Source organism: Aedes albopictus, chromosome 1 (assembly GCF_035046485.1).
Source record: "Aedes albopictus strain Foshan chromosome 1, AalbF5, whole genome shotgun sequence".
Taxonomy (NCBI): domain Eukaryota; kingdom Metazoa; phylum Arthropoda; class Insecta; order Diptera; family Culicidae; genus Aedes; species Aedes albopictus.
This window is the reverse complement of record NC_085136.1, coordinates 1,788,314-1,800,600: the sequence shown is the minus strand read 5'-3', so window position 1 is coordinate 1,800,600 and position 12,287 is coordinate 1,788,314. Positions and strand designations below refer to the sequence as shown.

The window sequence follows — 12,287 nt, the reverse complement described above, 5'->3', positions numbered from 1 at the left end:
CGAACCCAATCGAGATAAAACAAAGTTCAATAAATGATAAAAACTGACGTGTCCCTTCCCACCAATGTGCCCGGCTGCTGCTGCTGGGCTGCTGGCTGTGACGACGGCAGTAGTGGCACGCATTTGCACTTCATAAGGGCCAATCGATTCCTTCCATGTAGCAGCGCTTTCCAGCATCCCGTGTAACTCCGGCTCCGGGGAGATTGGATTAACCCGAACAGTTCAAACAGAAGTTGAACATCGCGCGGTTGAAATATAAAAAGCAAACTTTCCTCCTTCTCTCGGCTCGTTATCGTCATTTTCCAGTTTCGTTTTCCCTACGGCCCTGGCTCAGTCCCCGGCTCTCTTCGCGTTGAACCTCGCCACCTACCCACCACCGCCGCCACCATCAGAGCAACGTCTTTCAATTACATCGAAATTCATCTTGTAAATCATAAATTAGCTTTTTTGCAGCTTCAGTTCGGAATCTGCTGAACCCGACACTTCATTTTTCTGCGTCAGATGAGCTGCTGAGCACATGGAGCCGAGGCCAAAGTAAAAGCAGTGACGCACATTGTGTGCCCAGAGAAAGAAAGAAGAGGCGAAGATATTTCTGCTTTTCGACTTCGAAGACGTCAAAACAGGAAACTTTTCCTCCGTTTGGCCGAGACTTAGTCCGTCCGTCGGATTTTTTTGGGTGGTTTTTTCGTACCTAATAATTTTTAGCAGGTTCTTCTTTGACTTGCTATTCTTATTGGGAAGAGTTTTTTTTTCGATTAGTTTCCTACATGAACCAAGCGGCACCAGGAAAGATGTGCAATCTTATCGGACGATGCTTTCCTGTAGGATACAAAACTTTCAAATAGGAAGTCAAGCGAGTGCTTGAACTCGAACGCAGCCAGCCAGCCAGCCAGTATCGGTTTCCTTTCGCACACACAATCGCCTCCGATCGATTTTACCTCGGGAGTCTTGAAGAAAAATTTACCTACATAAGAGGAGCGAGCCCACGTTGAAAGGGAAAAGATGCGTCCGGCCGGCCGAGGCTTCGGGAAGTGCTTTTTATTGCATTTTAAGCGATCGTCAAGCGCGATGATCACGAGAACGCAATCGACATATTTTTGAATAGGATCCACCGACCGACCGGAGGCAGCATGGTGTGCTTCAAGGACGGACGACGGGTTCTCCACCGACGACACCGGAGCCGGGGGGAAACGGGTGGAGGTTGATAATTTTGCTGGACAAATTACTGGACATGTGTTCTCTGGTTGATTATTGTTGCAGTCAGTGGTCAAGAGTCATGGCTATTATAGCGCACTGAGAGGGTGAATTAAATTTGATATATGCGAGATAAGGGGCCTCTCCTGTTATGTTACGACAGACGTTTTAATTTTAGACACTTGAGATCTGTTGAAGAATAAAAAAAAAACATGCGTACATTAAAGTTCCTTCAAAGCAAGGCGTCAACATCGGACCCCTCGTATTCCCACTAAAAACAGCGAACAAGAAATAGACAGACAGAAAAATCCAAAAATACTCTGTGTCAACCATTGCATTGCATTGCTCAAGCATCTGTCGCCCTACGAGCAGAAACAACACAAGATGAAACCTATCGGGCAACATGAGCCGATACATCTCCGCGCAGGAACAGGGTGTGACTCATTTGGAAGAGACAGCTCAATTTCCCTCTTCCACTTTCGAATCTTTCAACTTCAATCTGAACAAGAAAGAAAAAATCACACATTCACATTTCCAACAATTCCAACTACGGTCGGTCGTCGCTGTTGATTAAGGGTCTCGTCGTTCATTGACTGACTGACGAAGCTTACAATGTTGCGCGCACTTCTTACGCTGCGAAGGTCTACTAAGGTTTCAGCGAGTTAAGCCCTACCAAAGCTCACGCGGGCTACATCATCCGAAGGGAACGAGACGTGCCACGTATTCTTTAATTTAGTTTTTTTTGCTGTTTTATGATGTTGATAATGGTTTCTTATGTTGTGTGGCGCACCATGAATAAGAAGCAGTAAAATTTGGTCAAAAATGCAGATACCAAATCTTACCAAGTTTCAGAGATCCGCGAACTATTCAAAATCGTGTTCTTCGAAAACCACAATGACTTTTTGGAGAATGTCTAGAAATTTCTCAATAACATTCTAAAGTTTATTGTGAAGTTTCTTGTGGAATGTCGATACTGAAGAACCTTCTTTGGAAATATGCGGCGAACGAGAACCTCAGGTCGAATTGTTTTCAAGAACTCTTTCCTGCATTTTGTGATGGAATCCGTAAAAAAATCACTAAACTTGAAAACGTTTCAACTGAACCATATAGTAATTTTCAAAGTTTTTAAATAAAGTCCACGTTACATTTTATCAACCATTTTGCCAAAAGTTCTCACATTTACCAATTATCCTAACGCCATGTGAACTCCAGTTTAGATGTCTGTTTAGTCTGTTTGTGTTATATGTGCTGCACAGGGTGGAACATCAACTGAATTTAGGTTGAGATCGCAATAGAGGTAATCATGAAAAAGTCGAAAATGGTCACAATTCTCACAAAATGTAGCGAGAATCAGAACGCTGGGTTCCTGATTTATTTGGAAAATCTTCCGCAAAACATTTAAAAACATAATGTTTTCTTAAAAAAAAGGTGCCAGCAATTTGCAAGCAAATCCTATGTTCAGGTACTATTCTCCAACATTTTCTTTACGAGACTCCAAATTCGTCTTCTCATTTTTCTACAAATACAGCTTCCGGGGACCTCCGGGATGCCCTGGCGGATTTTGTGGTAGAGGACATTTGCTTTTTTACTGCAAAACATACCGTGCGTCAGCTCTTTCTTCGGAACTTTTCGTAACTAGAATATCTATAACCATGAATAGGGTCATCGACCATTTTAGCCGCTTCCGGAACCTCTGGGTGGTCCCGGTGGAGCCTTGTAGTAGGGCTCATTTACCCCAGAGGTTCCGGAAGCGGCCAAAATGGTCGATGACCCTTTTCATGGTTTTTTGAACTATTCACGAAAAATCCTGAAGAAATAGCTGTCGCACGGTACGTTATGGAGTAAAAATGAGCATGTCCTTTACTACAGGTTCCGCCGGGGAACCCCGTAGGTGCCGGATGCGGCCAAAATGATCTATGAACCTTTTCATGGTTATAGGAATCCTAGTCACGAAAAATCCTGAAGAAAGAGCTGTTGAACGATATGTTTTAGGTCAAAAACGTAGATGTTCCCTTGCTCCGGTTCCTCCGGGGACATTTCAGACCTAAGAACATCCGGAGCTCCAAATACCTGGAAAATTTACTATTAGGTTCAACTTCGATAAGGTCTCGATAATTCACAATGTTTTAAAATAGTTTCATAGAAAAAAAAAAATAGTTCTATAGGAATACCCAAAATGCAATAACGTTGGTATTTCAAGGAAACTACAATAAAAACTACATCTCGCCTCAAACTCTTATTGGTTGAAATTCAACAGAGTTATGCTTTTTCAACTTGAAAATTTGATGCCATAAATGACGTTGGTCGTTTGGGTGTTAGAATGCCATACTAATGTTGATTACCAATATTTCCTGTATTTGGAATATCATATAATATAATCCTAGAAATCAGTTGTACTGGAAATCTAAGAGCTCACTCAAAACAACGTTACAAAACTTCTACTTCTTTGTACAGCAATTGGCAGAATTGAGTATGCTGAGGGTAATTTCGTGCTCCCTTCCTTGGTTTTAGGAGTTCAAACCCCTTCTTTGCCCAAATTTCAAAAACTTGACCCTCAACTTCACTTTTTACTGAAAAGGAGAATAACCTCTCCCATTTGGGATTTTTGAGGCCAATATCCATAAGTTATGCTAAAGTTTGAGCTCTTAGTTTCGGATTGTTGGGATCAATTAGTTATAAAAAAATAAATCCTACATGCGTAAAAATTCGGAACCCAAAACATGACGAAAAAATCATAAATTCATAAAATATGTCGCTTTATGATAACATGACTACAAGTCATAGTCATAATAAATATCATAAAATAATGTTTTTTTTTTCATAAATATTTTATACAATTTCCATGAAAAAAGTTATGGTTGCCAAACACGTTGCGAAAAACCTTTATTATGACTCTGAGTCTAAGAACCATGCCGCTGAATCATAGAATTATGCCGCTGAGTCATAAAACTATAAAACAAACATGTGTGAGCTTTGCACTCGTTGCACAAACCTGCAAAGCCATTTGTGTTTTTATCTCCATTCCGATTCTAAGTTAAAAAATGCTGATGGTAACCCGTCATAAGCTGTCGTCTGTTGTCAGATGGCCGTCGTTTATAGTACCTAATGCTGGTGGTCGATTGCATTCCGCGTGAAGCGAGCAATAGCGCTGCAGTGTGCCTGTCTTAATTCAACTTCAAAAGGTCATATTACTTATCGAAGTGAATCCAGATCCAACGATACTTTCTAACAAGCATTTCATCCTGCAGCTTTTGGTGGAGTCGCAGCGGTAAACGCGGTCTTTCACAACAAAAGGTGCTACTGACATTGCTTACCTCTCCCAATCAGACTGCAAGGACGTGGCCAGGGCCGTTATTGTACAGTTATAGAGAGCCTCTGAAGCGTGCAAAGAGAAAATGTTGACCACTTCCAGTCAGTTATTCAGTTGATTCATTGTGCAACTGTCATTGGTTTTGGCCAATCACGGAGTAGCAACCATAGATGTGTGTAGTAAGTCTAAACTAAGCTAAGCTAAGAATTAGCCTAAGATTCACGAATTAAAACCGTAAACATTTTTGCAAGAAATAAAGCCAGAAACAGTTCAGCCGTTGCAGAACCCATAACAGAAGAGCGATTTCCAGCCATCCTCGAAACCAAAATCCAAAATGACAAGTCCCAATTTCATAAATCAGGGTTATAGATTCATTAATTTTCGTCATGGTTCTGGACGACATGCGGCATGTGATTATGACACAGTTTACAAATTTTTGTCGATAGAACCTAAATCATAAAGGAAAAGCACGAGTTCCAACGATAAGGCTTATGATTTCATATGTTTCATAAACTAGAGTACAAACGGCATGATTTCATGCCGGAATTTTATAATTGTATAATTTTTAGCAATAATATATGAAATGTAACGTCGAAGCTACGTTACGGCACAACTCATAACGGCAAATGATGTCGCATTTTGCCAGTTTAGGGTTCCGGATTTTTACCCGTGAAACACCTGTTCAGACCTGGTAACAATAATAGTGGTAATTTGTAAACAATATTAACTTTTTCTAGTAAATTTTTGTCGTATTTTTATTGAGTCAGATGATCTTTTTGCAAATTTGTTTATGATTTCATTATTATTTTCTTTGCATATATCTCAAGAGATTTTGCTATTATACCTTAAAAAGTTTAACTGTTTTTCTAGACATATTTCAAGGATTTCCTTTAAAACATCTTCCACTTTTTGCTTAGCATTCCTTCATTAAATCCAAGAATTTTGATGAGGGATTCCTTCAGGAATTCCTCAAAATGTTTCTTAACATATTCCTAAGGGAATTCCTGCAAGGGGTTTTCAAGTAGTTTTAGCAACGTCTTCGGAGATTTCTTCGGTAATTTCCCTGTGAATCTTTCGGATATTTCTCCAAATATTTTTTTAGCAATGTCTCCAGAGATTTCTGCGGAAATTAGACTGAAGTTCCATTCAAAAAATCCTTCCAGAATTCTTTCAGAAGTTCCTCCACGGATTCTTCATGAAACATCTTCAGGAATTCCTCCAGAAATATTTCCACGGCCAGTAGTTTGAGGATTGTTCTAAGAATGCCAGCAAGGGATTTTATCAAAAATTCTTCCACGTTTTTTTTTCGACATTCATCTTGAGCTTTTTCAAAAATTCTTCAGTGATTCTTTCGGAAACTCTCCGAGGTCTCCTCCTGGAATCTTTTGAAAAATTTCGCCAGAAGTTACTGAAGAAATTTCTAGATGGTTTCTTTTTGGTATTACTCCTGCGGTTCCTTTAGAAATATCTCCTGGGATTTTTAGAGATTTCTCCAGGAATTCTTTCAGATATTCCTTCAAGAATTTTACAGAAGTGCTTCATAAAATTACACAAAAAGTACTGCAGACATTTTTCAAGGATTCCCCAAAAGAATTCCTGGAGATTACAAGATTTTTTTTGAAAAAATAGCAGAAAATATTCCTGAAAAACATCACTGAAGCAATTTTGGGAGTGATCTTTTGAAGAGTTTCTGCAGGAACCTCTAGGGAATACCTGCGGGGAACTCCTTAAGATGGCTCTGGATGAATTCCCAGAAGAAATTTATGATAAAAACAATCTGAAGTAATCTTTAGAGCAGTTTCTGGAGGAACCCCTTGAAAGTTCTACCAGAAATTCCTGGAATAATTTTATGGGAACCTTTCGGAGGAATCCAAGGAAAACTCTTGAAGGAATCATTACAGTCATTTCTGCAGGAATCCGAACAGATACTGCAGCAAAAAGGAGAAGTTCTTGATTAAAACTATGTATAAATTTCTGTATAGATTCTTAGAGGGTGTTCAGAAGCATGAAGAACTGCTGGAGATACTTCTAGACGAGTTCTTAAAGGAATTCAATTTTCTTTCCAAGGTTTCCAAAGGAACGCCTGGTCATGTGGATAATGTTCTGCAGTTATTCCATGAAAAAATTCTTGAGAAATTCCTGAGAAACTACAAGAAATAAATCAGGAAGTATGTAATTCCTGAAAGAATCTCTGAAGGCATTCCTGAACAGTCTCCGGAAAGAAGCTCATAAGAATATCTCAATGAATCCCAAGGGAAGTTTGTGGTGCGATCCATGGGCGAATGTTTGAGGAACTTCTGGGACGAATCTCGTGAGAACTTTTTTGAGGAATTTCCGAAGTAATGTTTGTCAGAATCTCCAGAGGAATTACAGAAACGAACCTCTAGAAGTTTCAACAAAAATTTCAGAAAGCATTCCCGTGAAGAAAAAATCTGAATATTTGAAGGAATAGCTGGAGAAATTTCGGTATGAATGCTCGGAGGAACCTTTTGAATAACTGAAGTAATCTTTGATGAAACTTCTGAAGGATTTGCTAAAGGAACTCATCTACAATATGATGAGAAATTCCTTCATGAATTGATTTATTTTTCTTTCTGCGCGCGCGCTGTTGTAAATAGTACAACTGCACCAAAAAAACCTCCCTCGTTGTATACAACGTGCGCGCGGTGCAGTTTCAGTTGCTTGATGGCGCACGTCCTGGACGGTTAAAGGAATGGCTAGGTGAAAACTAAAAAAATAGGCCTAGAGGAATATGTGGAGAACTTTCTAGAGGATTTCCTAAAAAATAAAAAAATGGATTGAATTTCAGAGGAATTCCAGGAGGTATCTTTGAAGTTTTCTTCCCGAATTTTAGGAATGAGCTCCTGCAATAATTCCGAAATTCTTTGAGAAATTATCCAATTATTGTGCATAAGGTTTAATATTGAAGTACTTTCCCTGGGGAGCGTACCAGCATACGAGGCGCTGGAATATGGAAACCTTGTTTATACATCTCTGATGTTACATAATGACAGCACTTGTCTATGTAATGAGTTTTAGAAATATCCATAGAACATGCATGCGCTTGAGCAATCATTTTATTAATTTCCTGCAGAACGTCTTCAAGGAATCTCTAAAATTTATAGCCAAATCCTTTGAGGCTAGAGGAAATTTAAAAAATCACGTAGATTACGCCGCCGAATAAGGTGTAAGGCGTGACGCCCGTGTCGCCGTCGCCACCGCCTTAAATTACACTAGTTTACAACATTTTTGAACTCGGTAAGCTGATGATCATTTTGTAGAATCATATAGAATCATATCCCGAGTTCAAAAAACGTGAAGGAAGAAAATGTCAATATAGCGGAGGATTTTCGACTTTACAAACAAGGCTGACGATTTCAAATCGATTTTTGCTTTATTTTTAAGTAAAGTTCCATCCATGTAAAAAGATTTAAAATTAGCTGATTGCAACGCAAGATATTTAGTAAGTTCCACATTGTACGGTCTTATGTCTTATGCGGTAATTATGCATCAACATTTTTGTTCTTAGATAGAGTTCACGACTTTCGTTTTATATTGTCAACAAGTATTATAACATAACATATTAAGTTCATCTAAATACGTCACAAAGTCAAATTACCGAAAATAATAATTTGATCTTCGTAGTTGATATAATTATTGATATAATAAAATCAAGCGTCTGTGTGCAAATTGCAGTTAAAGCTTCATTTTTAAAAACTACCATTGATTTTTCACTCAAAATGGTAGATTTGACAATTTTTGTAGTTCCTGAAAAGAATTTAGACAAGTCGATTTTTCAAACAACAAACAGTTCACGTCAGAAGAGTAAAATAATTCTTACAGTTACGGATTTTAGCAACGATTCAACAGTATTTTAAGACAAACTGAACAGACGTTAAATAAACACAATAAATCCACATATTTTGGAACAATTTTTCCTCCTCGCAACCGCAGTGCGTTCTGAAGGTTGCTGCAGCAAATTGCCGATGTTCCCCAAGATCCGCAGGTTTTCCGCCACTTATGGCGCAACAACAGGTTTCATTCGCCGCTTTTGTTGCTTGACGCCTAGTTTTTTTCTGTTGTGTTTGCGGTTTTCATAATTTTGTTTCGTACGAATTTCTTGTGGAGGGTAATTTTCAGTAAGGCACGAAAGTAAAAACGAACTTTGTTGCTCTGAATCAGTCAGTGAATTTCGCATTGCAATCTTTCAAAAATCACGAATGATCATTAGAATCAGCTGATTCCGGGACTGAATCTCCCCAGGAATGTTCAAATATAATTATAGAAAACAGCTTCTAAATCAATTAGATCGCGGAGAGATGCTTAACGATATTTACGAGTGCTTCCCCCGTGGCGTTTTGTGGCTTTCGATGGCCGGATGGAGGCGCGCAAATGAAACAAAGTATATGGTGGTGGACTGCTCTCCTCGATCGATCGGTCGGCCGGTTAGCTGAAGATGCTGAGGAGAACGATCCGAGACAAGGAAAAAAAGAGGTGGCTGCGCATTGTGAATACATTAAGATCGGTTCAGAAAGGAGATGGGAATCCAGGCAGAGCCCGCACCGGCCAAATGCACCGGCGGGAATATTTCTGAAATCGTTTTTTAATAATCTCCCCCTCCAGCTTGCGTTCTTGTGATGTTCTTCTTCCGTACACACGCTGACTGCGGTCACCACAACAACCGGAGTGTCCCGGAAAGCCTCAGCAGAGCAACAACGTGCCCGCAGACTCGTTCAACAAACCCTCATAAATCTTCATTCAAATTATGGAGTGCAGTGAGGAGAAGACGTTGGTAGAGCCAAGGCAAATCCAAACTTCAATGCTCAATGTTGCATTCTTTGGTAGCAGGGCTTTAGTGGTGTCAAACCAAAGGGTCCCTACAGGTTCTTAAATTAATTAACACACTAATGGAGTAGATTTTGATTGACACCCGTGAGGATCTGTTTTCACTGACTCACCTGCTATAGCCATCCAGGGGTAGAATGTATGGTTTGACTGGTGCAGGCCGGTGGTTGGCGCTGTTTGGCCACCGGCCGAACCGGTCAATGTGCATTGGTTAGTGTTCCACGTTCCGGCGACACCGGTGGCAGCAGTGGAACCTGTTCGACTGACGGGGCTTCCGCCCGAGGCATCAATGTAACCACCAACGCGGGAATCTGGTGTGCATGCCGAGGGTCGTACAGGAACTGAACTGTTTTGCTGTGCAGGTACATTTCCGCCAGTCGCTGTGTTGGTGTTGCTATTGGTGGCACTCGTGTTGGTCGAGTTCCACACATCCTTGTAGCCGTTGGTGGTATCTGTGGTTCCATTTCCGCCTCCCGTTTTCCCACAGTCCTTGGTACTATAGGAACCTTCGTAAATTTGCTTGCATGCTGCCTGTAAGCTGGCATCGTAGGGCGAATCTTGCGAAGTTCTACTCTGATGTAGGTGGTGGTTTGTATAGGGAGACATTCCGAGGGACAGTGGGAAGCCTCTGTATGCGGCCGCAGCAGCTGCAGTCGTCTGATCGTGGTGGGTGCCAGTTGTGGTCATCATTCCGGCCGCTTGATGCGGATGACCGTAGAAACCAGTTTGCTCAAAATAGGAATTCATGTTGGCCAAAATTTTGGTAGCTTTCCTTCGAATCCGGCAGATACAACAAACTTCGGCTCGCCCCTCGCTTAGTGCGGAACGGTTATTTTTTTACAGTTCTTTGCTTATTTGAGCAAGTCTCGAGCACTCTTCAACAGCTCAACAGTACGGAGGATTAAGAATCAATTTATATTCATATCACTACTGCCATGCATTCAACACCCATATTTCGCATGAACATCATCAACAGTGGACAGACACTTTACTTGATTTTCCCAGGCCACTTGATGTTTTTTTCCTTCACACACTGTCTTCACCTGGAAATTGTTTTATGTTCACGGTCACTTTTCTTCGACCTTATTGATGTGTTCACTATGATTTGTTTTCTTTTTTCCTTGCCCAAATTGTCACCTATTTCACGATTTTTTTCGAATTTTCATTTTTCACTTGTCACTTCCGTTTTGGAAACTGGATTGCAACTTCGGCCAGCAGAACTTATTAAAATATTTGGAGATGTCGAATTTTTCCCACAAATCGCGCCAAGAATTTCACTCCGTACAAAAACTCGCCAAAATCGGCAAATTTGCGAATTTTTCGCCTTCCGACACTTCGATAGGTTTTGTGCAACAATCTTTCGATAGTGTTACTAATAAAAGTTGAAGATGTTATTGGTCTATATTCGAGAGGAGCGCAATAATAATATTAATAACAATAAAAATAAAACGCGCCTTGTCTAAACGGTTGCCTTCAAACGAATGTTCACTTTATTTTGATACGACAATGCCGAAACTATCAATATCTCGCTTCTCGCAGGCCAAAAGCGCGGAGCAGACCCAAAGTGTGTACCGCTCGAACTCGAACTCGAACCGATTCTCCGCTGGCAGAGATTAGGTGCAGGAGCGCCAAGCCAACAAAACAGATTCCCGTGTGCGGTTGCGAGCGAGCGAATGAGTGAGTGAGTGAGCCACAACACAGACGACGAAAAACATTGCATGCATGCTGATGCCCGAGCGGCCGAATCTGCCAGAATCCATCGAAGGGGTGGTTGGGTGGCTGGGAGGTACTCGAATCCCACGAACAACTCGAATGGCCTGCTGGTTGGCCGCGAAACGCACATGCTTGCTTGGCCATCGCAGAGCGCCAGAGAGCGAACGACTCCACATGAGAGCTGCTCGAATCCGCGGCTCGCACACACATTCGATTGCACATTTACGCTCACATAAAATCCGACAAAATACATCATTATTATGAGCATATAAAATACATTAAAATAAAATATAATCTCTTCTTGTGTATTGTAGCTTGCGCAATAGCGTTGTTTCATTCCACGTGATCTCGTTTCTCGCTCGCTCCGCCACCCCAGGAGCGTGTGTGGATTTGGATAAGGCTGCACACATAGCTCTCGACGTCGATCATTAGGTCTGGTCGGCGATGTTCCCGTTCCCATTCACGTTCACAGCATGTTGCATATGCGCCCTCTCACTCGGTTCGCTTCGGTTTTCGCTACTCTCCTTTTTTATGGTTTTATGGTGTGCCATCATCGTCCTCATCAATAGCCTACTGTGTGTGATCTCATCTTTCCTTGTGGCACCTCTTCTATCCTTTCCTCAAGAAGACCCTACACCACACACGTGCAGAGGGCCAACGCATACCACTGTGCAGTCACACTGACTGTCGTGCTTCCATTCCACGAGGGCTTTTCGAGCTGCCGAGAAATAACTCATTTTTATTAGGCTCTACGACGTTGGATGTTGCATAGCATGTCCTTTCTCGCTGGCGATCTGCTGCTGCGTGGGGACGGCACTGCCATTGCTCGACGTCGTCGGCGGCTATCAGTTCAACCATCACCGATGGGCGCTGTGTAAAGTTGGTCCAGCAGTTTCGTTTTGCATTGCATTCATTCCTTGCTTATCGGTGCTCCGGAGTTTTCAGAAGAAAGCAGTATGACCCATTCGTGGGTGAAGTTCTTGTTGAGAGTTGAAATCACGAAGTAGAAGGACATGTTTTTTTTTAGAAGTTTATCCAACAAATGACTAGTAAATGTTATAAAAATGTTGTTTGATGCTGCTTGGAAAAATTAGTTTTATGTTCCCAAAATAAATTGAAAAATGAAAATTATATCACATAAGTTGACAGGAAAGTTGGTTCAAATATAAGTATAAATAATTGCAACTCTGCTAAACTCTATTAAAAATCTACATAGTTTATTAAT

The 12,287-nt window shown here is 41.0% G+C and overlaps 1 protein-coding gene across 2 annotated transcripts in view; it reads right to left on the bottom strand.

The window, feature by feature from the left end:
• The window catches only part of LOC109405212 (homeotic protein ultrabithorax), a 229,713-nt gene extending 217,856 nt beyond the window's left edge, over positions 1–11,857 (bottom strand). The window contains exon 1 of one of the 2 annotated variants that reach the window (XM_019678239.3): positions 9,463–11,857. In XM_019678239.3, the coding sequence (XP_019533784.1) occupies positions 9,463–10,096 (634 nt within the window). In that variant the 5' untranslated portion in view covers positions 10,097–11,857. The remainder of the gene's footprint in view (positions 1–9,462) is intronic. The other variant, XM_019678240.3, reaches the window with a different exon arrangement.
• Between the last annotated feature and the right edge of the window lie 430 nt (positions 11,858–12,287).